The sequence below is a fragment of the Pan troglodytes genome, chromosome 13, assembly GCF_028858775.2.
Source record: "Pan troglodytes isolate AG18354 chromosome 13, NHGRI_mPanTro3-v2.0_pri, whole genome shotgun sequence".
Classification (NCBI taxonomy): domain Eukaryota; kingdom Metazoa; phylum Chordata; class Mammalia; order Primates; family Hominidae; genus Pan; species Pan troglodytes.
In genome coordinates this window covers 60,101,445-60,127,967 of record NC_072411.2, presented here as the reverse complement: position 1 = coordinate 60,127,967, position 26,523 = coordinate 60,101,445, and the positions used below count along the sequence as shown (strand labels likewise).

Here is a 26,523-nt window from a genome sequence, read left to right as displayed (position 1 = left end):
ATGATCCAATTATATGCTGTCTATAATGATAATGATACAGGCAGATTAAAAGTAAAAGAATGGAAAAATATAGACCATGCAAGCTTTAATCTAATGCTGGAATGACTATATTAATATCAAAATAGGCTTCAGAGCAAAGAAAATTACCAGAGACAGAGGGATATTCCATAACCATAAGAGTCAGTTTACCAAGAAGACATAACATTCAAAGTGTATAAAAACTAAAAACAGAGCTTAAAAAATAAAGCAAAAACTGTCAGAAATAAAATATTAATAAACTCACAAGCATAGTTTGAGACTTCACCTCTCTCAGTAATGCATAGAACTAATGGAAAGGGAATCGGCAAGACTTAAATGTTAGACCTAAAACCATAAAAACCCTAGAAGAAAACCTAGGCAATACCATTTAGGACATAGGCATGGGCAAGGACTTCATGTCTAAAACACTAAAAGCAATGGCAACAAAAGTCAAAATTGACAAATGCGATCTAATTAAACTAAAGAGCTTCTGCACAGCAAAAGAAACTACCATCAGAGTGAACAGGCAACCTACAGAATGGGAGAAAATTTTTGCAATCTACTTATCTGACAAAGGGCTAATATCCAGAATCTGCAAAGAACTCCAACAAATTTACAAGAAAAAAACAATCCCATCAAGTGGGCGAAGGATATGAACAGACACTTCTCAAAAGAAGACATTTATGCAGCCAAAAAACACATGAAAAAATGCTCACCATCACTGGCCATCAGAGAAATGCAAATCAAAACCACAATGAGATACCATCTCACACCAGTTAGAATGGCGATCATTAAAAAGTCAGGAAACAACAGATGCTGGAGAGGATGTGGAGAAATAGGAACACTTTTACACTGTTGGTGGGACTGTAAACTAGTTCAACCATTGTGGAAGACAGTGTGGCGAGTCCTCAAGGATCTAGAACTAGTCCTCAAGGATCTAGAACTAGAAATACCATTTGACCCAGCCATCCCATTACTGGCTATATACTCAAAGGATTATAAATCATGCTGTTATAAAGACACATGTACATGTATGTTCACTGCGGCACTACTCATAATAGCAAACACCTGGAACCAACCCAAATGTCCATCAATGACAGACTGGATTAAGCAAATGTGGCGCATATACACCATGGAATACTATGCAGCCATAAAAAGGATGAGTTCATGTCCTTTGTAAGGGACAGGGATGAAGCTGGAAACCATCATTCTCAGCAAACTATCACAAGGACAAAAAACTAAACACCGTATGTTCTCACTCATGGGTGGAAATTGAACAATGAGAACACTTGGACACAGGAAGAGGAACATCACACACTGGGGCCTGTCATGGGGTGGGGGCAGTGGGGAGGGATAGCATTAGGAGATATACATAATGTAAATGACGAGTTAATGGGTGCAGCACACCAACATGGCACATGTATACATATGTAACAAACCTGCAGGTTGTGCACATGTACCCTAGAACTTAAAGTATAATAAAAAATATTTCTTCTTTTCCAACATTAGCCTTTAATTCTATAAATTTCCTCTCAGCACTCTACCCACATTCTGTAGATATAATATGTTGTATTTTCATTTTTCCTCAGTTCAAAATATTTCCTGCCTTCCCCGGAAATGTATATCCTGCTTTGTTTGAGTGGAGAATTTTATAAATGTCCATTAAATTTGAATAGATAACTTCTAAGGATCTTCCACCGTATGTATTAATTGTCTGAATCTTTCTAGTGAGTATGGCAGAGATTGATTAGCTGTTCACCTAAACAGTTTGCTCTTCTTTCTGGGCACCCAGCTAAACTTAACATCTCAGCCTCCTTTCCAGTTAGACAAGGTCATTTGTCTGGGTTCCAGTGACTAGAATTTGAGCAGAAGTAATGGGTACCATTTCCAGTCCTAGCCCATAGAAATCTCCCATCCTACAAGGAGGATGTATTGGTGACCCTACATATTGTGGCTGTCATCTGCTGGACAGGTGTTGACACACTGGGAAACAGCAATTTATGCCTTGAAGGAAACAATGACAATTATGGAAGGAGCCTGGGTCCTCGGATCACCAGATGTAGGGAAACCATCCATCAACCAAGAACTCCCACCTTGTACCTAATGTGAGTGAGAAGTAAACTTAAATTGTATTAAGCTACTGAGATTTTGCAGTAGCAAGTAGCAAAAATTTTTAAATATGGTAAGAATATGAAGGAAATAGGAGTGATTGCTGGAGTCTGAAGTTTCAGCTTTATACACCCAGAGTTCTCCTTTCTTGGAAGATAATGGTATTAATAATGATTATCATCTCTGTGAAGACAAGCCTGAGTTTTCAGGTACTGATGGATTATGTCCTCTTTTCTTAGCCAGGACTGCTGCCCTGGGATTTAAGGAACTCAAGAAATTGAATGTAGAATGTTCTCATTCAAAGAGGAGAACATGGCTGGAGGAAGGCAAGTTTCTGAGGAAACCATCTATGAGAATAAATCAGACTTTACACGCTGCCTTGAAAAAATTCTACTTCAGATTAAATGGCCAGTTCTGAACATTTGGAGCTAGGTTACCTGCTCCTCAATTTAGAAACACACACACACACACACACAAACACACACGCTTTTGCCTCCTATTCATCAAAATGGCTCAATCAGTAGAGTTGCTGTTTGATGGGATAAAACATGTTTGAAACAGAGCATGTCTTTTTATCCAAAAGATAATTTACTGAAGGTTCACAACCAGGTGGGTGGTGAATGTATAAGGTTGGATAGTGGTTATGACAGACAGTGTGTGCGAATAAGTGCTGAACAAAATCTGGACAGGCAGACGTGAAGGTCTGTTTCCTGGGATTATAACCGAGATGAGACAACTATGTGTGTGTGCGTATGTGTGTGTGTGTGTGTCTGTGTGTGTGCGTGCATGAGAGAGATACATACATGTGAGTCCCCTTATTTTTATCTCTAAAACAAAGCTTTCCATCCCAATAATTTCCCAGAAACTAATACTTGGAGTACTAAAAAGTACTAAAACATAGTGCTTTTGTTTTTTTGTTTTTGTTTTTGTGTTATTTTGTTTTGTTTGAACAGAGAAATAGCCATTTTTTTTAATCGGAGAAACCTAAGGTTTAATCTCAGCTATTTGACTTACCAGCTGTGTTGTGCCTATTACAGACAAACATATATGTGTTATAACACTATGTATATATTTGAGCCTGTGTTTTCTCATCTGTAAAGTGGAGACAATAACTACTTTAGTTGCTGTGGGGACTGAATGTACCATTTGCATGTGCCACACAGAGTCTGATATATAGAAAGCGCACCATAAATGGTAGAGGAGACACAGACACCCAAGATATGTAGATAGCAAATCACTTTCTGTCTCAAATATATATCTCAAGTCTTTTAAATGTATTAACCAGCTATGTGCCTTAGTTCATTAATTGTGAAAAGTCTTTCAATTAATCAGAGTCATCCCTAGACAAGGGTCCTGGGATATTATTGAGAGGCATGAACCTCAAATCTAACATTTGAGTTCTGGTACAATCTGGTTATTGAGTATTAAAGACCGCCTTGATCAATGACTCTTGGAGCATAAGTAAACCAAAACAGCAGCAGGGGAAGAGGTTACATTGAGAAGACAAAGCGCTAAATAGAGGCAGGCCACACAAAGGCAAGGAGCACAGCCTGGAGAGGAGTGAAGACAGGGTGGGTCACCTCACTGCCAGGACACCCACCCACGCCCTCACACCTTCCTTCCTAGGAGAGAGGGAGCAGGAGAAGGCCACTCAGCACCTACTAATCATAGGCATCATAGATCTATTTCTTCTCATTTTCCCATCTTTTTTTCTTTCCTTCCCTCCTTCCTTACTTTCTTGTTCCCTTCCTTTTCCTCTGCCTCCAACCTCTTCCTCCTCCCCTTTTCTCACCTGCCTCTTAACCCACTGGGTAAGTGAAAGAGCTAGGATTAAATAATTATGGACTATCCTGAGTTACTGTGACTCAAAGGGTCCTCCTAGTGCAATGAGCAAGAACCCTAGAGATTGGACTTGGAAGAACTTAATCCAGGTCTCAGCACTACCACTCTATGGTGTAACTGTAACCTTCCTCCACCTCTCTGAACTTAATTTCCTTGTTTTATGGAGAGAGTTAATATCTGCTAAACCCATCCAAAAGAGCTAAATCTGCAGATGTTAGTGAGATAGTAGATGTGACGCTTTTATTTTTGTTCTCGTAATTGCTAAAGAAATGAAAAAGTCAGATGAAAACAGCGCGATTCTCCATTAGTGCAACTGTAAATAGATACAGTCTTTTGGAAAACAAAAGTTCTTTAAAAATTCAGTCTCTTTGACCATTTCTGTGAATCACCCTAAGCAAATTGGCCTAAATGTAGAAAATCTTTAGTTACAAAATATTCATTTGATTCCTGTTTATAATGGAAAATATTTTAACATAAAACTCAGTAATAGTCTCTATAATGTGTGGTACACCACTTAACACCCATAAATGATATGTTTCAAAAGAATGTAATAATATGGAGAAATGTTAATGATGTAAACCTAAATGATGAAGTGCAGAATGCAGTTATATAATTACAACTATTTTAAAGTCTATTCATTAAAAATGATTGAAAGAAAAAAATGAGTTGATCATGTCTATGTTTAGGTGGCAGGACTATTGGGTGTTTTTTAACAATCATATTTTTTGTATTCCCTATTTTAAATAATGTACACAAATTGCTTATATAATTAAAATATGTCAGATAAATAATGCAGAAGTACAATTTTATGGTAGTATTTAATAAATAATTTGTATGAAATATTTCTTATGAAACAAAATTCTTAATATGAAATATTAGATAATGGTTATTTCCCAGAAGTGAAATAATATTATATTGTTAGTTTTGTTGGGTTATTTTTATGAGTTAATAAAACGAGAACTAGTGAGATTAAGCTATAAATGTAGATGTTAAATAGTGAGCTGAATCTGTTAAAACATAATGAATTCTCAACACCCAGCAGTATTGTCAATAAAATTATATTTATCTCCAGGGGCCAGAGTAGCCAAATAATATGTTTGCATTAGATTTAGTTTGGGAACGTTTATGTCTTGTTGAGGTGGAAATGATTGTTCATGATATACACATTCCAAATTGTTTCAGAGAATGAGTGTGACTTCAGTTCCTATTGGGACTTCGCTAGCCAAAGGTGTATAGATTATTTTGGCAAGGTAAGAAGAAAAATTAGTAGAGAAAACTCAATCATTTTTCCTGAAATTATAAATATTTTTACCTTTACATCTCCAAACATTGCTGGTAGGTTGTGTGTTTTTGTTCCCAAATCCAAGTGATAGAGAATGTCTTCATCCATCAAATCCAAGTAAGGATTTTTAACGTGAACAAACCTTTTTCTGGAAAAAAAATTATACAAAGAAGATATAAAAGAATTTTGAGAGAAAGCTCACAAGAAAGAAAGTCTGAACATAAACCTTCCTTTAGGGTTAAATTATTTGTTGAGAAGCAATGTAGTATAACAGTAATTATGGCTAATATTTGCTCACACTATGTGCCAAGCATAGCACTGAGCATGAAAATGGCAAGAAAACTGCATATAACAAATGCATTAACTCATTTGTCCCATAACTGCCCTCTTAGCTGGGTAAGATTAATAATTTAGTTTACAAAGAAGCCAAGGCTTACAGAAGTTGAGAAACTTGTGCAAGATTAACAACCAGTAAATTACAAAACAGCCATTTCTATTCAGTTCTGACTGTAATGGTCATCTAATTTCTTTGCATGGGAGGCTGTGGAATATAAACTACTGGGCTCTGGATTCAGATTGCCTGGGTTCCAGTACAAGTTCAACCATATATATCCTAATTGTGCAACCTTGAGTAAGTTATTTGTATTTTATTTTATCTTCTCAAAGTGTAGCATGCATAACAATCAGCCGGACACTTCATGGACTCTTCTTCTGGAAATTCTGATTCAGTGAGTTGCTGATGTGTGTCTGAATTTGCATTTCTAGCAAGCTCCTCATTGGTCCTGATGTCGATGGTCTATGGACAACACTTTGAATAGCGCTGCCATTGAGGACTCCACCAACCATGCTGAACACACCACTTTCTTTCTACCCCAGTGGCCATGGCCCTGGCTCAAACCCCCATCACGGCAGTGCTAGCTAGAACACCAATCCTTCCTCCCTTTTCTTTGTGAAATACCACGAAATTCAAGACAGTGAGCTGATGACGGCTATAAGAATGACCTTAATTCAATCTAGTTCATATTTATGAAGCATATCATTTGTAGCTTTCGGTTATTTGGATAGTAATCATATGCCACTAGAGTTGTTAGTGATAAAAGTTATCTACCCCCACACCACAGTGGGTCAAGACGTCTTTGCCAAGAACTGACTGAGACTTCTTTGTTCTTTGTTCCTCCATTTCTCTCCACATGCCTGCCCCCTCCCCTCCCCTCCCCTCCCCTCCCCTCCCCTCCCCTCCCTTCCCTTCCCTTTCAGAGTTCCACTCTGTCACCCAGGCTGGAGTGCAGTGGCCCAGTCTCAGCTCACTGCAACCTCCACCTCCCAGTTCAAGCGATTCTCCTGCCTCAGCCTCCTGAGTATCCAGGATTACAGGTGCCTGCCACCATACCCAGCTAATGTTTGTACTTTTAGTAGAGATAGGGTTTCACCATGTTGGCCAGGATGGTCTCAAACCTCTGACCTCAAGCGATCCACCCACCTTAGCCTCCCAAAGTGCTGGGATTACAGGTGTGAGCCATCATGCCTAGCCTTTCCACATGGCTTTCATTCCATACACCTCAAAACATTTTACCAGGCCTTGTGTCTTTCTATATCTTTATTGATTCTCACTTTGGTTTGCATTAAAATTACCAGGGAGCTTTAAAAACAAAAACAAAAACAAAAAAACACTGGTGACCAGGCACTAATTAATTTAGACACTCTGTATTTTAAATCTAAAGATTTTAAGTATTTTTAAAATCTCAAATGATCTTGGGTGAAGCCAAAGTTGAGAACCCCTGCTTCAGGCCTTTGTCCTTCAAACATCCTCCCCCCTTTCTTCCACTTTTCACCTATCAAATTCCAATATTCCTTTATGGTCCAATTCAAATATTACCTCTTCCGTGAAGGCTTTTCCAAGCATCTTCTCTCCTTGATCAGTATTAATTTTTTTCTCACTGTGTTCCCAAAGCATTTGTTTCATGCTAATGCTGGTAGATAGCATTTCACATTGCAATATAGTTACGTTTCCATCCCTCTAGAAAGACTGCGTATCCCCTGATGCAAGCTATCTCAAATATCCTTCTTGAATCCCTAAGTTTTAACAAATTCTATTGTTGAATTAAATTTAACTGTTCAGAAAGTGGAACAAAATACTATTAATTTCCTTCTCAAAAACATCTAGAGTAATAGATTTTTAATTAGTTACTGGGTCATACGTACCTAGTTTCAAAAATAAAGTATTCCGTGGTGTTAGTACACATTACTACTACAGAACAAGCTTCAAAATCTCAAAGCAAAGGGACATTTCCTTTCTTCTCTTGTGAGGCAAGAATTTATCCCTAGTCCCTTGTTATACAGTGTGTGGTCAGTGAACCAGCAGCATCAGGAACATCTGGGGAGCTCATTAGGAATGCAAAGTCTTAGATTCTACCCCATACCTGCTGAATCAAAATCTGCATTTTAACAAACTCTGTGTGATTCACATGCACATTAAAGTTTGACAAACACTGCCATCAACTTTTTCTTCCAAATTCTATTACACTTTCTGTTTCACTCTGCCAAGACTACTTTCACGACCTGGAAATATTCCTTTGGATTCCCAACTGAATCTATGAATGATTACTCTATAAAAGCGTCTTATTGCTCTACCCTAGAGATTCCAAACTCCAGCTACATATCAGAACCACCAGGGGCACTTTAAAGAGTACTTATCCCTAGACCCTATCTCTAGAAATTTGGATTGACTTGGTCAAGGAGACCTGGGCTTTGGTGTTTTTAAAATCACTCATCTATACACACTCTTCCTATCTTCAAGGAGAAATTCTCCAACCAGCAGAGCCATTAATTATTTTCACTTGTATTAATTATAATACTATTAATTCATTAGGATTAGTTTTCCTTGATGCCCTGTCCCAATGTCTAATGATTTCTCAGTCAGAAAATTTGAGGGACGGTCTATAGAAGTTTCTTGTTTCACTGGGCTCATCCAGAAGCACTTCTAAGATGATCACTTTATCAGTACCAAAGAAAAAACTTGTTTGGTATTTCATGCCAAATTTCTACCCAATATGAATGTAGTTTTGGGAATATTTGATTTTCCCAAAATATATAATTTTTACTAAATAGGTTTATATGTGTTGTTGAATCTTCAAACTCTTCTTCCTTTTCCTAACACATAGAATAGTCTTTTTAGTAAATCGTGACAAATTACACTACATGATGAGTATTAAATATTGGTAACCAAAAGAAAGTGCTGGCTGAGAAGAAGTCTTTCCATTTGCCATTACCTTCATCTTCATAATTTTTCCTTTTCTCTTTCTCCTGGGCTTCCCTGAGGAAGGGAACATGCAGGAGGCTACCTCTGTCTGGGATGGGCAAATGGAGAGTTTTCTGAAATGCTGACATAATGGAGGCTCTAAGCAAGACATTTCACACAACTCTCAGGAAATCAGAGGGAACCAGCAAAATCTCCTTATGCCTCATGATGATTAATGCTCTGTTGTGTTCTGTTAACCTGGGGCAGGAACTGGAGCTAAATTTGTAGACAGCTTCAGCAATTTTATATCTACCCATGAGATGAATCACATAGACGGTATTTCAGAAGTAAATTCTATGTAAGGTCCATCACGAAGCATATGAAATCACTCCACAATATCCTGCAATACAATTAAACCTCCCTCAGGCACTGAGAGGCCCTTTTAATTATTTCTCATTTGCAGCCCATGGTCTTAGAATTAAGGGCTGAACTCTATAGTGAGTCCCAGGCTGAACCTTGAATTTGTTTACTACTGAAGGTTGGCTAAACTTTTGCATGTTTTTTATAATTTATTTTGCCCCATTTTCTTAGATGAGCCAAACCCTAACCCCCAAAACCAAGGAGTAAAAATGTCATTGAAAATACATTTTCCACTGTTTTTATTGCTTTATGAGCTGTATCCAGTGATATAATCTCTACATTTAAGAAATTTGCTTAACTGTAGAGGCCCATTATCTAATCATTTAATACAAAATCCAAGGAGCATCCATCTGATCAAAACAAATTTACAAAATCAAAATTACTCACCCAACATATGTATTCCTGTCAGATCTCATGGAACTATTGGAGGCAGGTATAACTGAAGCCATTCTCTCTACTATGTGAAAAGTCACTCTTAAATTGATGTCAAGAAAGAGAAATATTGTGACTTGTTATTAAATTATAGACCTAGTCATAATAGTTCAGTTCCCAGTTAGAATGATACCCTCTCTTAAAACAGGTTTTCCTGTGAAATTGCTAAGAAAATTTTTCCTTTAGCATTTTAAATTTTCCTATCAAATAAAAAATGTCCTCCCTGACATGACTTTTATACCACAGCCCAGCTCTCAGAGCAGCACTTCCTCAAGAAGATAGGCCCCCTTTGAAGGTGTGGCATCCTAGCTCTTTGACCAGGTTGGTTAGCTTGTTAACTATTGGTGAGAACTTTCCCTTACATCTGTCCTTGATCCCAGCACAGGTTTGATGTTGCAAACAGGCTTATTTGCTTTGAGACAACTGTATATGGATACAAGTCCTCTTTTGGTTTCTATAACACACCTACCAGGTCTTCTCAAAACTGTGTCCAGTACATACGAGAACTTTCAGTTCTCAAACATTTCAGTTCCTCATCTCCATCCAGCCCCTTGCCAACTTGTTTTCATTCTTTGTCATCACAAGTTAGGAAAGCATCCAAAGTCTGGACCTCAGAATGTCCCTTTATCTGAACTTTGCTCATTCCAGTTCACACAGAAGAACTGATAATTAAACAAAACTTATTTCCCAGGGCCTCTTTCTTTAGTTAAACTGTAGGCCATTGGTAAAATTTATTGAACCAGGGGTTAATCCACATGGAATAATAATACAGCATAGTATTTTCAGAAAACGGAGTCTCTGCCAAGAAAGGCATGAATTCACTACTTTCACTAATGCTTCTCACTTTTCACTTTTGGGACAGAAAAATCTAGAAAACTAGACAACTTCATCCTGATCTTTTTTCTCTTCACTCCCATAGCAATCAGCTGAAGTTCTATGCTGGTGAGAGCTTCAAGAACGTAGTCTCATGGCTTTCAGGCAAATCAGAACCTAAAATGTCTATAAATGTCAAACAGCAGCAAATACAAGACACCTCCTAATATGCTTGGATTTCTTTCCAAGAATGTGCATCACAGTCAAGAATCAAGTGCTCATATCCTAACTGAGTTCTCCATGTTAGAAGATGCTCCTCTTCCTGGTGACAGTCATTCTTGGCAAATTCTTTGAATGCCCCACTGGCCTCCTTTGGTCCATCTTGGTCAGACAGCAAAGTTTACAGAATAGGAAGGAAAAAGAATAGGGGACTCTATATTGGGGAATCCATGTAGCCTAAATCTTGCCACTGTTACCACCAACTAGACGTTTGCAACTGTGCCCAGATAGCAAAAAATTCCTGAGGACACTTATCCTGGAAAAGGTAATGATGACTATGAGGCAAAATAGTCTTTAACATGTGTGTTGCCTTTGTAACTTAGAACAGTAGTTCTTGTTGATAGCTTGTATACATCTGTCTCTTACCTCCTGACTCATCTCAGGCTGGTCTACCTGCTGCTCCTTCCCAGGAACCACTGGCAATTTTGAGACTCAACATACTCACTCACTACTGCTGGCACCAGCACACCTTTATTTGATATTCCATGCCATATCTCTCAATTTTATTTTTAAGGTATAATGAGGAGAACCACCAATTTCAATCTGGCATTTACCTCTGGCTTTGAGAGGTAAAAATGTTAGCTAATTAGATAAGTGTTCAGTAATTAATTACCACAGTGAATTAACTAGGTTGATTAACATGTCTGTTTCCAGTGCAGATTCAGTCAACCAGTGATCTTGATCACTAACAGTGCCAGGTAATGCCATCTAAGATTTATGGACCCCATGTAACAACTCGGTCAGACATTTAGGCAAGTAATTGTCATTTGGATGAAGTTCAGAATAATCTTGTGGAATCTATAAAAGTTGATGAAAGTAGAATACTAGTTAATGCCTTCTGGGCAGTCTTAAATTATTCTCCCCACCTTTCAATCTTCTCAAGACTCGATCCTGCTCTTATGGTAGGTTGTTTCTCAGCAATGCTTTTTGATTGACTGTATTGCAAAAGGCCAGTCACCTGAAGAGCAGAGGAAAAGGTTTCGTTTTTAAAAATTATGCACACAGGAGTGCACAAGGCAAACTCAGACCCGGCCACTGGGTAATTTGCAAACAAAGGCTGTGTGCCAGGCACAGCCCATGACTCAGTCCAGCCTTGTGATCAGGAGGGTCTTGCATCAGATCTGCCAAATCCATGCTCCATGGTGTCTTGCCTGAGACAAAACACTTCACTTCCTACCGTCTTCCTTTATGATGCTGGCACTATTGCATTCTCAATTCCATTACAATTTTCTATCTGGCTTAATTTTGTCCCTGAACCTCTAATATTAGAAAAAGAAAGCACAATCTTGATGTACAACTGGATAGCATTTAGGCCTCCCTGAGACCATGCTTTTGTGCTCTTTCCCTGCCTGCTAGACTAGCCCTGGGACCAGAGTCTCAATTCTTAGATGTCTCTCCATGGGGTATCAGCAAAGGTTGTATTGGTTCACCTGAGGCTGCAGCAGGCACCCCTTCCCAGAAGACACTGCGCCTTACACATGCGCACACACACTAGCCTCACAGCCTATGGGAGTAAGGGTGTCAACGCACAGCAAAGTCCTCACATCTCCTCCTTCTTTGGTGGGTCTCAGAGTGGGGATGGGGTAACCAAGAGCCCTTTCCTCCTGCCACATCAGATTCCCCTGGCTCTTCCATTCAGCCCATAGCACAAGCAATGGCTTGAGAGAGCTCCAAAAATGTCCTAAGCTATCCATTCTGAGGCTAAGCAGTTTATATTTTCATTTATTCATTCAATAAATATTAACTGAGCATACACCATGCTCCAGGAAGTCTAGGAAGTGCTGAAGATAAAGGCATGAAAAAGACAGTTCTTGCTTCTTTTCTTGTTCACAAAATTATTGTCAATTCACAAAAATATTGACATTCCATGAATAAAGAAAACGCAAGTTACCACACTCCTCATACTAACCTTCTATATGTTAAAACACATATACTAAGTGTAAATTCAGCATTCTCTCCTTTGTGACAAATAACTAAAACTAATTAAAGATCTTTTGATCTTTCCTTGAGTGTTTATTTTCCAATACATAGGTTATATGTGCCTCAAAACCTTTGTATAAAAGGGGAGCTATTAAGAGTGTACAATTTTTTATGGTATAGATGTGTTATAGTTTAACATTATTACACATATGTGCAAAGAAAATGTACAGTATTTTCTATTAGCTATCCAGTCTTTCTCAGTATACCCACCCTCCTGGAAGATAGAGCAGAGGACAGTGTTTTTAAACTTGCCAATTAACAGCATCTCTGTCTTTGGTTTAAATAGTCTCATTTAGATGATTTATTTTCTTTTAGATATGTGTTCATCCAATTTCTTCCTTGTGCCCACTGCTCCCATCTGAGGTGACACGTACAAAATGGAATGGTGGGGATGAGCAAGGAGGAAGAGAAGGGCTCCTGGATCCATGTGCTCAGTTCCTTGTATTATCCCTTGGCTCTATGTGATGTTGCAGCTCAGGCATTGTCCGCTGTTTTCTCATGAGGGACCTGTGGCTACTTAGGTGTAGTCTATGGGTCCTTGAATGCGCTCACTGAGATGCAGCTGGCCCCATCTGGCCCTAAGGGAGCATTATGCTGGCCCTCCCCCTCACCATCTTGGATGCAGGCCTAAGCTGAATATGGAGATTCTCCTAGAGAATCACAACCTTTCTTAGGCTGCCTCGAAGGATGCAGGCCTCTGGCTCCAGTGTTCTCAGGCTGGCCTATGCCTAGTTGGATAGGGATAGCACCCTCCTCCTTTATTTTCACCCCCAAGGGTGGGTGGTCACCGCAGACCTTGGCCTGCCTCTTGCACCATTTCTCCTGCCCTCTTACTCTCATAATTAAAAGAGGAGACCCTCTTTGTACTTTTTCTCTCTGTCTTATGTGAATTTCCCTTATATCCTATCCTGAGTTCTCTCTGGTTTCTAGCAATCTCCGTGTTCAAGTCCAGACCTAGGTTTTTTTGTGTTAATGACAGTATGAACATATCTAAAATCTTTATTTTTCCTCACATTGCCTTATTAGGGACTCATAATTGCTATTGAAAGAATTCTAATTTCCTACTCTAACTCCCATTCCCCAGCAGATAGATGGGAGTGTGCACTATGAAAAAGGCCATGTATACAGAAAAGAAAAAAAGAGATTAGTATTAGGTTTCAAAGTACTATATTATAATTATAAGCAAGAATGATATCCCTAGGACAAATGCTACAATCCTACGGTGTTTGTTTTGCTCTTTTTTGGAGGGTGTTTCCCTCCACAATTCTGTCAAAATGCACTGCTGTTCTAGGCAGGGCCAGGCAGAGGGGTGGCAGCTGAATGTTTGCACAGATACCTTCCCCCGAGGGTTAGTGTAGTGGAGGCTGACCCATGCTGAGGCCCTGGGGAGGATTGCAGCATCCCCTAATCCTTGCAAAGGACTGCAATCTCCTGTTTCCAGTCTCAGGAGATGTGGTTATGTTGTAAAAGTTTTAATAATTGTGTATGAGATTTAGAAATAAAAAACAATGACATATTTTCCAGGACCCACAAGGCATTGACATCTGGAATCTTTTTAAAGTTGAAATTTGCCTGAGGAAAATTTCTTGATTGACGAAATTTATTTTTTACCAGAATTATATACACACTCTCTCTATATATATATATAGAGAGAGAGAAACCAGGAATTTCTCTTTGGACAATGATTAAAGTTAAGAAAATAACAAGTTTCAAATTGCGTGAACATTTATTTATAGGCTTTTGTAGGGGTTTGAGTAAGGAGGACTTGACTATTGTCAACCATTCCAGAAAGGGTCTGTCTCCAGGTAAATGGAAACGCCACATAAAAAGTGTCATACTTATCATGCAGTAAGTGATTATTAAGCACCTACTATGTGCTAAGTTTGTTAATGCTCGAAGATGAGTAATGTCTTACTTTATTTTATTTTTTTCTGGTTCATATTTTTTATCATGTTTTTAAAACTATAAAATATTTAATATATATTACAAAGTATTCAGAAAAATTTAACATGTTCTTTTCTACCAGACTTAATGTTAATTTGAAAACATTAAAATTAATCCATGTACAGTTGAAGATTTATCCAATCTCATTTCCTTCCCTTTCTCCCCAGAAAAGTAAACATAACCCTAAAGTTGGGAAGTATACTTCTGGTTCATGTGTTTTATAAGTTGAAGTATAGATTATAAAAAAATAGTTTTGGTTCTTCTGTTTAAAAATTTTACCTTAATACTATCCCACTCTACCTTCCTTTACAACTTTGTTTTCAAAAATTTAATATTATATATGCAATGATATCAAATTATTGTTAGGCATAGATCTAATTCATCAGATTACCATATAGTGATCTGTTATATGACATTACAGCAATTTATCCATTCTCCTATTGATGGCCACTTATTGTTTATTATATTTATTTATTTATTTATTTTTGAGACAGAGTCTTGCTCTGTCAGCTAGGCTGGAGTGCAGTGGTGCAATCTCAGTTCACCGCAACCTCCGCTTCCCAGGCTCAAGCAATTCTCCTGCCTCAGCTTCCTGAGTAGCTGGGATTACAGGCGTGTGCCACCACGCCCAGCTAATTTTTGTATTTTTAGTAGAGACGGGGTTTCACCATGTTGGCCAGGCTGGTCTCGAACTCCTGACCTCAGGTAATCCGCCTGCCTTGGCCTCCCAAAGTGCTGGGATTACAGGCGTGAGCCACCGCACCTGGCCCACTATTTTATTGTTTTTTAATAATGGTCTTTGTTCTCAGCCTGTTTTTTCTGGCAACATCCAAATGAAAAGAACTTTACTTACAACTTCCCTGGCTTTTCTGGTGGCCTTTCTTATCACTAGCCTGACTCCCACAGTGTGACCAAAGCGTAAATTCACTGTTTTCTAATGGCTGACCTTAAGCCAACACCAGAGCCTCAGAGTCAACAGAAAACTCTGAACAGCCAGCAAAGGTCATCAGTGCCTCTAGTGGCTTGGTCAACAGAGGGCCTTAAGACTGAAAAACCCTTGACTTCTGCATGTACTTGACTTCAATTTTTAGGATGTTTCTGTTCTTAATGATGTTTGAGAAAATATGAGGCACCGCGTGTCTAACAAAAATTCAAGAAAAGCTATTTCATTGGAAATAAAGCATATTTTAAATCAATACCAGTAGGGAATAAAATGTAAAAGCTTTTGTCTAAGCTCGAAATAACCACATTCAACTCAGAATAGAAATCTGAAGGATAAGGAAAAATAATGAAAAAAAAAACAGGAAGAATGTCAGTAACAACAGTGGCTAATAGCATTACTCCAGGCCAGGCTTTGGACTAAACAGTTCGACTCCGTATCTCATTTCATCCTCACAACACGTCTGTGAGATAGGTATTATTATTTCCCCAATTTTCAGATGAGGAAATGGAAGCCTAGAGAGGTTAAATGAAATGCCTGAGATCCTATAGTGAGTAAATGGAGATTGGAGTTCAGATCTAGATCTGTGCAGCCACAAAACCATGAAAACTCTTTCTACTCCGCTTCTGGTACATGGTGGAGTCCATTAAAGAAGACAAAGTCCAAGGAGAATGGCCTCAACAAGAGAAGGGAATTTGATCTGGGTGTTGAAGGTGAAGTAGGACTGGGATGTAAGGAACATCTCTCTGCCACATTTTACCCTGCTAGTCATCAGGTTGTTGATTTAACTCATTTATAGGAAAAGAGGGCACAGTTAAACCATAGCAGCTGTGTGTTCTGTGAATGCTGATGAACAAGATGGCCCCATCAAAATGATGGCCCAGTCCTAAAGCTGATTTTAAAGTCTTCTCATTGCCAAATTTTAAATTGACCCTTAAAATGTCTCTCACACACACTTTACGATTAACTCATCTCAGGCTCATCACTTCCCTATGATTTTACCCAAATAGCAGGGCCCAACTCACCACCCTGTCTGGAGCAATTTCTGTCTGCCCCTGAGCTGTCCCTGAAATATTAGTTAAAGGGCATGAGGGCTGAGAGGCTCTGTTTCTGCTGGTCTCCTAGCCTGGCTTCCTCACTGCCTGTGACTGGCCATTCTGGTGACTTCAAGCCTTGGAGATTAAAGCCCGTGTTAGTCTTTCAGCACCTGATGAAAGCGCTTAACCAGATCATGAAGTACATTGGGAAATCAGCCTCCACAGCTGGAGGAAGCTCTGTGAGTTTGACAAACCCCACACTGAAGGGGGAGGGGGTGATTTTCCTGGGAACTCAAGGAAGGTTCAGTCCTAACCTCTAACACACACCACAGATTATTACTGCTGCTGCCCAAGAGGGCTCAGATGGGAAAATAATGCTAATACATTGTGGAGGTGGTGAATTCTAGGCCCCCAAAGTCATGAAATTTCAAAGCTGACTGATTCTAATTTAGGTTTAGCTGAGTGAAAGAGAACAGCATGTTTTATGGAACTCTCTTAACATTACTAAGTGCAATATATTGAGTTAACCATTAATTTTTTTTCTAAAGAAGTAGAAAACCTTGGTTGTATAATCATGGTCACATTGACATTTCTGTAAATGCTTCACCTTAGGCATGTCATGACTTTTCAAAAATGTTATTCTTTTGAACACTTTACTTGGTTTTTTATTTAAAGTAACTAAACAGAAAATACCGTTGCTGTGGTGATTGTTAGGTCTTTGTGACTACTTCATGTTAGTTACTATATTTAAAATTTTTAATTTTAAAATATTTTAAACATAAAGGTACAGATATATTAGATGCCTGTGTAGTTACTACCCAAATTTAACAATTGTTATATTTTGCCATATTTAACACATTTTTTTTTTAAAGAAAGATTTCATTAAAGCCCTGTCACCTTCCTTACTTTAGACTACCTTCACTTTCTTCCTGAAGGTAATCACTGTCCTAAAGGTGAAGAGTTGGTAGGTATGTTTTGGGGTACATGTTAAAACTTGTACTTATAAGTATGTACTTAATAACTACATGAGCAGGTTTAAGGTGTGTGCGTGTGTGTATGTATATGGTATATGTATATATATGGTAGATATGTATATATAAGAATCATATGTATATATAATATATGGCATATATATATAAATGTAACATATATATATTTCTTTAAAACTGGCTTTTTTATGTTGCTTCCAATTTTTTCCTGTAAACATCCTTATGGGTATCTTCTTGTGTATGCACATAAGAGTTTCTCTAATGTGTGGTAATAATATGTTTGCATGTATTCAGTTTTACTAGATAGTATTACATTGCCCTACCTAATAGTTTTACCAAGTTACACTTTTGTCAACAGTGTATAATAAACCCCATTTCCCCATATTGTTGCCAATAAATCTGATGTTGTTAGCCTTATAATTCTTTTGTTAATGTGATGACTGTAAAATGGTATCTCTTTGCTTTATTTCATTTCCCTGATTACTAGTGAGATTAAACGCCTTTATATATGTTTGGCAGTCTTTCAGCTTTCTTCTCCATTCTTTGCCCGTATTTTCTTTTGGGTATTTTATTTTTGTCTTACTAATTTGTAGGAGATTTTTATATATGATGAATACTGATCCTTTGTTAGTTATATATATTGTCCTTTACTTCCAAACTTTCCATGTCATTATGTTTTAGGAGTGTATCAGGTAAACAATACATCAATGGATTTTCAAAAAGTTGTCTTTTATCTATGTTTAATACATTTACAAATACTGTGATTCCTGATATATTTTTACTCCTTTCTTCTTATTTTTTTTCTAATTGTGTGTGTGTGTGTGTGTGTGTGTGTGTGTGTATGTTTCTTTTTACTGCCTTCCTACATTCTATAGAATGATTAAGTTCTCTGTGCTGGGTGCAATGGCTCACGCCTGTAATCCCAGCACTTTGGGAGGCTGAGGTGGACAGATTACTTGACGTCAGGAGTTTGAGACCAGCCTAGCCAATGTGGTGAAACCCCATTTCTACTAAAAATACAAGAATTAGCCAGTCATGATGGCGTGCACCTGTAGTCCCTACTACTGGGGAGGCTGAGGCACGAGAATCACTTGAACCCGGGAGGCGGAGGTTGCAGTGAGCCGAGATCATGCCACTGCACTCCAGCCTGGGTGGCAAAGTGAGAAAAAAAATGATTACATGGTTCTTTGCAGACCCCATTTCCCTCTGTTATTTTGGAAGTTATATATTTTATTTCTATTCTTTCAATAGTTACCCTTACATTTCAACAAGCATACTTAACTTAATACAATTCAAAGCTAATTAATACCTATACTCTTCTGCATAACACAAGCAACTTGGAACAATTTAACTCTAATTACTACTTCACATTTTGGTATAAAGTAACTTAATCTATCTTGTTTTCATCCCTTCCTCCCTTTTAGTCTTATGGTTACCGCTTTGTTGATAGTTAATAATAATTTACATTATCCATGTCTGCCAATGTCTTTGATCACAATTGCTTCTCAGATCTCCTTCCTTCTGGGTTTCTTTCTTTCTAAAGTACATTATATATATAATAGTTCTTCAGCATGGGCTTTGAGCTGAAAACTATCTTTGTTTTATCCTCATTTTTGAGTGACTATTTAGCATGGTCTAGAATTCCAGATTGCCAGTGATTTTCCCTCAGCACTCATGGGATGTTTATTCATTATCTTCTGGTACCCATTGTTGCTGATGAAAAGTTTGTTTTCATCTGCTTGTGTTTGAGTAAGTAATCTGTCTCTTCTTTCTGGTTGCATCTAGATTTTCTCTTTATATCCTGAAGCTTTATTAAAATGTGTTTAGGTGTGACTTTTTTAGAAAATAACTTATTCTCATGGCTCACTGTGCTTCCAAATTATGAAAAAACCTGTGTGTTATCAATTTTAGGAAATTCTCACTATTTCTTCCTGAATAGGTTATCTTCTTCTGGCACCCCTCTTAGATGTATGTTAGGCCACCTCAGTTTGTCCTCCTACTGTATTAACTTCCCTTTTATACATTCAATTTGTCTCTCGGCAATAAAATGAGAAATTTTCTCAGATCTTTCTTCTTCACACGCTCTCTGGGTGTGCTTGACCACTCTTAACCTATCTGTGGTTAGTTGCAGTAATGTCCTCAATTATTTACTCCACCCTGTATCTACACCCTATTCCATATAACTATGCAATGCCTTCTCACCATAAACTGGGTAACATTGACTGCTCCTTGACCATGGACTCGATCGTGCCATTATTTTGATCAAGAAAATGAGTCAGAACTGACAATGTGCCAGTTGTTCATGCCTTTGCACTTCCCCATTGTCATACTAACATGCCCAAGGTAGTCTGCTGGAGGAAGAGAAGCATGTAAAACGGAGCCCAGGCACCTCGTCACCCCAGTGAGGGCCAGCCTAGATCATCCAACAGCCAGCTGAGCCCCAGAAGTGAGCAAGCCCACGAAGATCAGCAAAGTCACTTTGCCAGCCCAGCTGACCCCAGGCACATGAGTAGGAAATGCTTGCTGTGTGTCTTTCAGGACCTATGGCAATAGCATTATTGTGGCAACAGGGTAACAAATATACCATGCATTGAGATTTTTCATTTACTAAACTTTTTCATTTGTAGGTAAGCTAATTATTACTTTTTCAAATTAACCTATATTTAAAAACCGTATCCTATTTTTTCTACATATTTCTGTTTCATCTTTTGTGTATGTAATCATTTTAAACATAGATATTTTATAATTTCTTTCAGGTTGTTGATCTATCTGAAGTTCTTGAAGTGCTAATCTTCCCATTACAGCTGATTTCTCTCATTAGTGTTTCCTCATTTTACCTATAATTTCAATTTTGTAGTCCATATCTATTTTACCATGGGAATCCAGTACACAGAAATATTTGAAAGCATTCCCAGGCAGCAGTTTTGTATTTGCTTCTGCTAGAGGCTACAAGTGTGTCCACAGTCTAGGACCAGTTTGACATTAATGTCTTATTTTAAGGATTTTGGTACCATGTAGGTAGCATAAACTGTCATTCTACAAACACAAGTGACGCGTTACTTCCGTTTCTCACTGGAGACTGTTTTTGTACCCACGTGCCACAGAGACAAACTTTCTTTGCATTTCAAGACAGTCATTGGGATGTTAGCCCTCTTTCACTGAAGGTACAGAGTTTCCCAGTTTTGGCTTAATGTAGAAGTTTCAGGTTCAACGGTCACCTACAAACCAGGACCCTGTGTATACATCCTGCAGAATCCCAGCACCTTGGCACGGGGGCCTATTCCAAGTTTGATCCTCTCTGGGCCTCAATGGCATCAGCTCATGAGCTTACATTCTTCATTTCTAAAACTTGGGGGTTATCTCTTTCATTCCTTAAAGCTAACCCATGCTAGCCTTTAGACAATACTCCTTTTATGTCTGTTAGGAAAGTTGTCCATGTGGGTCAGTGTGCCGTGCTGCTGGCAGATGCTTTGTTTAACAAGCAAAAATAATATTGCAAAAAATTAGAAATGAAAATTTTTTTAAATTTATTTTTAATTACTATGGGTAAATAATAGATGTATATACTTAAATACATTTGATTTGTTTGTTTGTTTTTTTGGGTTTTTTGGGTTTTTTTGAGACGGAGTCTCACTCTGCCGCCCAGGCTGGAGTGCAGTGGCACCATCTCGGCTCACTGCAAGCTCCGCCTCCCGGGTTCACGCCATTCTCCTGCCTCAGCCTCCGGAGTAGCTGCGACTACAGGTGCCCACCACCACGCCTGGCTAAATTTTTGTATTTTTAGTAGAGACAGGGTTTCACCGTGTTAGCCAGGATGGTCTAGATCCCCGACCTCGTGATCCGCCCGCCTCGGCCTCCCAAAGTGCTGGGATTACAGGAGTGAGCCACTGTGCCCGGCCTACATTTGATGTTTTAATACAGGCACACAATGTGTAATAATCACACCAGAGTAATTAAGGTATCCATCACCTCAAGAATTTATTTATTTGTGTTAGGAACATTCCAATTCCACCCTTTTAGTTATTTTTAAATATATAATAAATGATTGTTGACTGTAGTCACTCAGTTATGCTATCAAATACTAGATCTTGGGGAAAATGGAGGATAGGAGGCAGGACTAATTTGCAGCTCCCACTCGGATGGACAGAGCAGCATGTAGAGACTAACATCATGAACTTTTGCTTCAAGAACTACTGCAGAAACAGCCAAGAGAGTCCACAGACCCTTTGAAGGAAGTGAACTGCTGCTGCAGGCCCCAGGATATACCCAAAAAACTGTGAGTGCCCAAAATGTGAAAGGGGGATATTCTGCCCCCAAACATATACCCTTACTGGGAAACCTGAAGGTCCAGATCCCAGATCACAGGAGAAGGATTTGACCTTACCTGGAGCTGAGATGAATTTAGAGAGTCAAGTGAAATACAGGGGTAGAAGCAGCAGCGAGAAGAGCCCTGTGGGCACTTTCATTCTCCAGGGATGCCATTTCTGACTTTGTCTCACAGGGATCCTTGGGGAGGGCTGCCAGAGGAACTGGGAAATGACCGGAGAGAAGGAAACTTCCAGCTGAACTTTGTAACAATTTCAACCGAGTGCAAAGTTTCCTGGACAGAAATTGGGGTCGGGGGTGGTTGAATCGGGAGTGCAGACACAGCACAGAAACTGCAGCAGGCAGGGAGGTGCAAAATCTGAAAGCCCTGCTTGCTTTCTAAACCAGGAGGCTGGTAGCCTGGGGCAAGTTCTCAGCCCTGCTTACCCACTGCCTGGAAACAAACTCAGTGCTGTCAAAGGGGCACGGTGGGAGTGAGCCCAGTCATTCAGGCTGCAGAGAAGCCAGGTGAGGCCTGTAACTAACCACTTTCCCCCACTCTCCTGGCAACCTACATGATGCACAAAGGTAACCATAATCCCCCTGGGAACGTAACTCCATTGGCCTGAGAACCACACCCCCATCCCCCCAGCAGCCACTGCAAGACCCCACAAGGAGACTCAGAGCTCAGACACACCTAACCCTGCCCCCACCTGATGGTCTTTCTCTACCCTCTCTGGTAGCCAAAGACAAAGGACATAATCTCTTCAGAGCTCTATGGCCCTGCCCACTCCCTGATCCTCCCTACACTATCACAGCTAATGCTCTCTTGAAAGCACCACCCCCTGGCTGGAGGCCAACCAACATGAAACTAGCACAATAAGCAAAACTACAACCAGGGACCCTCACAGAGTCCACTTCACTCCCCTGCCACCTCCACCAGAGCAGATACTGTTATCTACAGCAGGGAGACCTGAAGATGGTTCACATCACAGGACTCTGTGCGGACACTCGCCAGTACCAGCCCAGAGTACAGTAGTTCCAATGGGTGGCTAGATCCAGAAGAGAAATTACAATCACTGCAGTTCAGCTCTAGGAAGCCACATCCCTAGAGGAAGGGGGAGAGCAACACATCAAGGGAGCACCCCATGGGACAAAAGAATCTGAACAGCAGCCCTTGAGCCCAAGATCTTCCCTCTGACATAGTCTACCCATATGAGAAGGAACCAGAAAAAAAAATTCTAGTAATATGACAAACAAGGTTCTTTAACACCCCTAAAAGATCACACTGGCTCACCAGCAATGGATCCAAACCAAGAGGAAATCTCTGAATTGCCAGAAAAAGAATTCAGAAAGTCAACTATTAAGCTAATCAAGGAGGTGCCAGAGAAAGGTGAAGTCAAACTTAATAAAATTTAAAAAATGATATATGAAGGGAAAAAGCTTCAGTGTAATAAATAGCATAAATAAAAAACAATCACTACTTCTGGAAATAAAGGACACACTTAGAGAAATGCAAAATACACTGGAAAGTCTCAGCAATAGAATCAAGCAAGTAGAATAAAGAACTTCAGAGCTCGAAGACAAGGCTTTCAAATTAACTCAATCCAACAAAGAAGAGGAAGAAAGAATTTTAAAAAATGAATAATGCCTCCAAGAAGTATGGGATTGTGTTAAATGGCAGAACCTAGGAATAATTGTTGTTCCCGAGGAAGAAGAGAAATCTAAAAATTTGGAAAATATATTTGAGAGAATAATTACAGAACACTTCCCAGGCCTTGTAAGCAATCTAGACTCCAAAAACAAGAACCTCAAAGAACATTTGGGAAATTTATTGCAAAAAGACTATCACCTCAGCATAGTCATCAGGTTTTCTAAAGTCAAGATGAAGGAAAGAATCTTAAGAGCTGTCAGGCAAAAACATCAGGTAGCCTAAAAAGGAAACTCTATCAGATTAACAGCAGGTTTCTTAGCAGAAATCCTACAAGCTAGAAGGGACTGGAGACCTATCTCCTTAAACAAAACAATTATCAGCCAAGAATTTTGGATCCAGAGAAACTAAGCTTCATAAATGAAGGAAAGATGGTCTTTTTCAGGCAAACAAAGGCTGAGAGAATTTGCCACTCCCAAGCCAGCTCTATAAGAGCTGCTAAAAGGAGCTCTAAATCTTGAAACAAATACTCAAAAAGCACCAAAATAGAACCTCATTAAAGCATAAATCTCACAGGATCTATATAACAAAAGCACAATGAAAAACAAACAAAAAAAGGTATTCAGGCAACAAATAGCGTGATGAATAGAATAGTACCTCACATCTCAATACTAAAATTGAATGTAAATGGTCAAAATGCTCCACTTAAAAGACAAAGAATGGGAGAATGGAGAATTCACCAACCAAGGATCTGCTGTCTTCAAGAGACTCACCTAACACATAAGGACTCACATAAACTTAAGGTAAAGGGGTGGAAGAAGATATTCCATGCAAATGAGCATCAAAAATGAGCAGGAGTAGCTATTCTTATATCAGACAAAACAAACTTTAAAGCAACAGTAGTTAAAAATGCCAGAGGGACATTATATAATGATAAAAGGACTTGTTAAACAGAAAAATATCACAATCCTAAACATATATGCACCTAACATTGGAGTGCCCAAATTTATAAAACAATTACTATTAGACCTAAGAAATAATATAGATGGCAACATATTAATAGTGGGGGACTTTAATACTCCACTAACAGCAATAGACACGTCATCATGACAGAAAGTCAACAAAGAATGGATTTAAACTATAATTTAGAACAAAGGGACTTAACAGATATTTACAGAACATTCTACCCAACAACTGCAGAATATACATTCTATTCCTCAGCACGTGGCGCATTCTTTAAGATAGATCATATGATAGGCCACAAAACAAGTCTCAATAAATTTAAGAAAACCAAAATTATATCAAGTACTCTTTCAGACCACAGTGTAATAAAATTGGATATCAACTCAAAAAGGAACCTTCAAAACCATGCAAATACCTGCAAATTAAATAACCTGCTCCTGAATGATCATTGGGTCAACAATGAAATCAAGATGGAAATTAAAAAATTCTTTGAAGTGAATAATAATAGTGACAGAACCTATCAAAACCTCTGGGATACAGCAAAGGTGGTGATAAGAAGAAAGTTCATAGCCTTAAATATCTACATCAAAACATCTGAAAGACCATAAATAGACAATCTAAGGTCACACCTCAAGGAACTATAGAAACAAGAACAAACCAAACCCAAACCCAGCAGAAGAAAAGAAATAACAATGATCAGAGTAGAACTAAATGAAATTGAAACAAAAAAATACAAAAGATAAATTAAACAAAAAGCTGGTTCTTTGAAAAGATAAATAAAATTGATAGATCACTAGTGAGATTAAACAAGAAAAGAAGAGAGAATATCCAAATAAGTTCAATTAGAAACAAAATGGGAGATACTACAACCAATACCACAGAAATACAAAAGATTATTCAAGGCTACTATGAACACTTTTATGTGTATAAATTAGAAAACATACAGGAGAAACTAGAAATATATAACCCTCCCAGATGAAACCAGGAATAAATAGAAACTCTGAACAGAACAATAATAAGCAGTGAGAGATAAATGGTAATTAAAAATGCCAAGAAAAGTAAGTCCAGGATCAGATGGAGTCACACCTGAATTCTATCAGACATTCAAAGAAGAATTCGTGCCAATCCTGTTGACACTATTCCACAAGATAGAGAAAAAGGGAATCCTCCCCAAATCATTCAATGAAGCCAGTATCACCCTAATACCAAAACCAGGAAAGGACATAACAAAGAAAACTGCAGACCAATATCCCTGATGAACGTACAAAGATACAAAAATCCTCAATAAAATACTAGATTAACTGAATCTAACAGCATATCAAAAAGATAATCCAGCATGACAAGTGGGTTTCATACCAGGGATGCAGGGATGTTTTAACATATGTAAGTCAATAAATGTGATACACCACATAAACAGAATTAAAAACAAAAATCACATGATCATCTCAATAGATGCAGAAAAAGCATTTGACAAAATCCAGCATCCCTTTATGATTAAAACCCTCAGCAAAATCAGCATACAAGGGATATACCTCAATGTAATAAAAGCCATCTATGACAAACTCACAGCCAACATTATACCGATAGGGGAAAAGCTGAAGGCATTCTCTCTGAGAACAGGCAAAATACAAGAATGCCCTCTCTCACCACTTCTATTCAACATAGTAATAGAAGTCCTAGCCAGAGAAATTAGACAAGACAAACAAATAAAGGGCATCCAAATCAGTAAACAGGAAGTCAAACGGTCACTGTTTGCTGATGATGTGATTGTATACCTAGAAAACCCTAAAGACTCCTCCAAAAAGCTTCCTAGAACTGATAAATGAATTCAGCAAAGTTTCAGGATACAAAATTAATGTATGAAAATCAGTAGCTTTGCTATACACCAACAGCAACCAAGCTGAGAATGAAATTGAAAACTCAATCCCTGTTACAATAGTTGCAATAAAATAAAATATAATGTAATACTTAGGAATATACATAACCAAGAAGGTGAAAGACCTCTACAAGGAAAACTGCAAAACACTGCTGAAAAAAATCATAGACAAAACAAACAAATGGAAACATATCCCATGCTCATGAATGGGTAGAATCAATAATGTAAAAATAACCAACTGCCAAAAGCAATCTTCAAACTCATTGCAATTCCCATAAAAATACCACCATCATTCTTCACAGAACTAGAAAAAAATTCTAAAATTCATATGTAACAAAAAAAGAGTCTGCATAGCCAAAGCAAGACTAAGCAAAAAGAACAAATCTGGAGGCATCACATTACCCA

At 38.5% G+C, this 26,523-nt stretch overlaps 1 protein-coding gene across 6 annotated transcripts in view; it reads right to left on the bottom strand.

The window, feature by feature from the left end:
- Positions 1–9,689, bottom strand: part of UPP2 (uridine phosphorylase 2) — a 44,622-nt gene extending 34,933 nt beyond the window's left edge. For 2 of the 6 annotated variants that reach the window (XR_678442.5, XR_678445.5), the window contains exons 1-2: positions 9,297–9,689; positions 5,282–5,399 (exon numbers count right to left, since the gene is read on the bottom strand). Coding sequence is in view for 3 of the 6 variants with exons in the window: in XM_009443527.5 (XP_009441802.2) it covers positions 5,282–5,399; positions 9,297–9,358 (180 nt within the window). In the remaining 3 variants the exon portion in view is untranslated. The remainder of the gene's footprint in view (positions 1–5,281; positions 5,400–9,296) is intronic. The other 4 variants (XR_678443.5, XM_009443523.5, XM_009443527.5 and 1 more) reach the window with 3 other exon arrangements.
- Between the last annotated feature and the right edge of the window lie 16,834 nt (positions 9,690–26,523).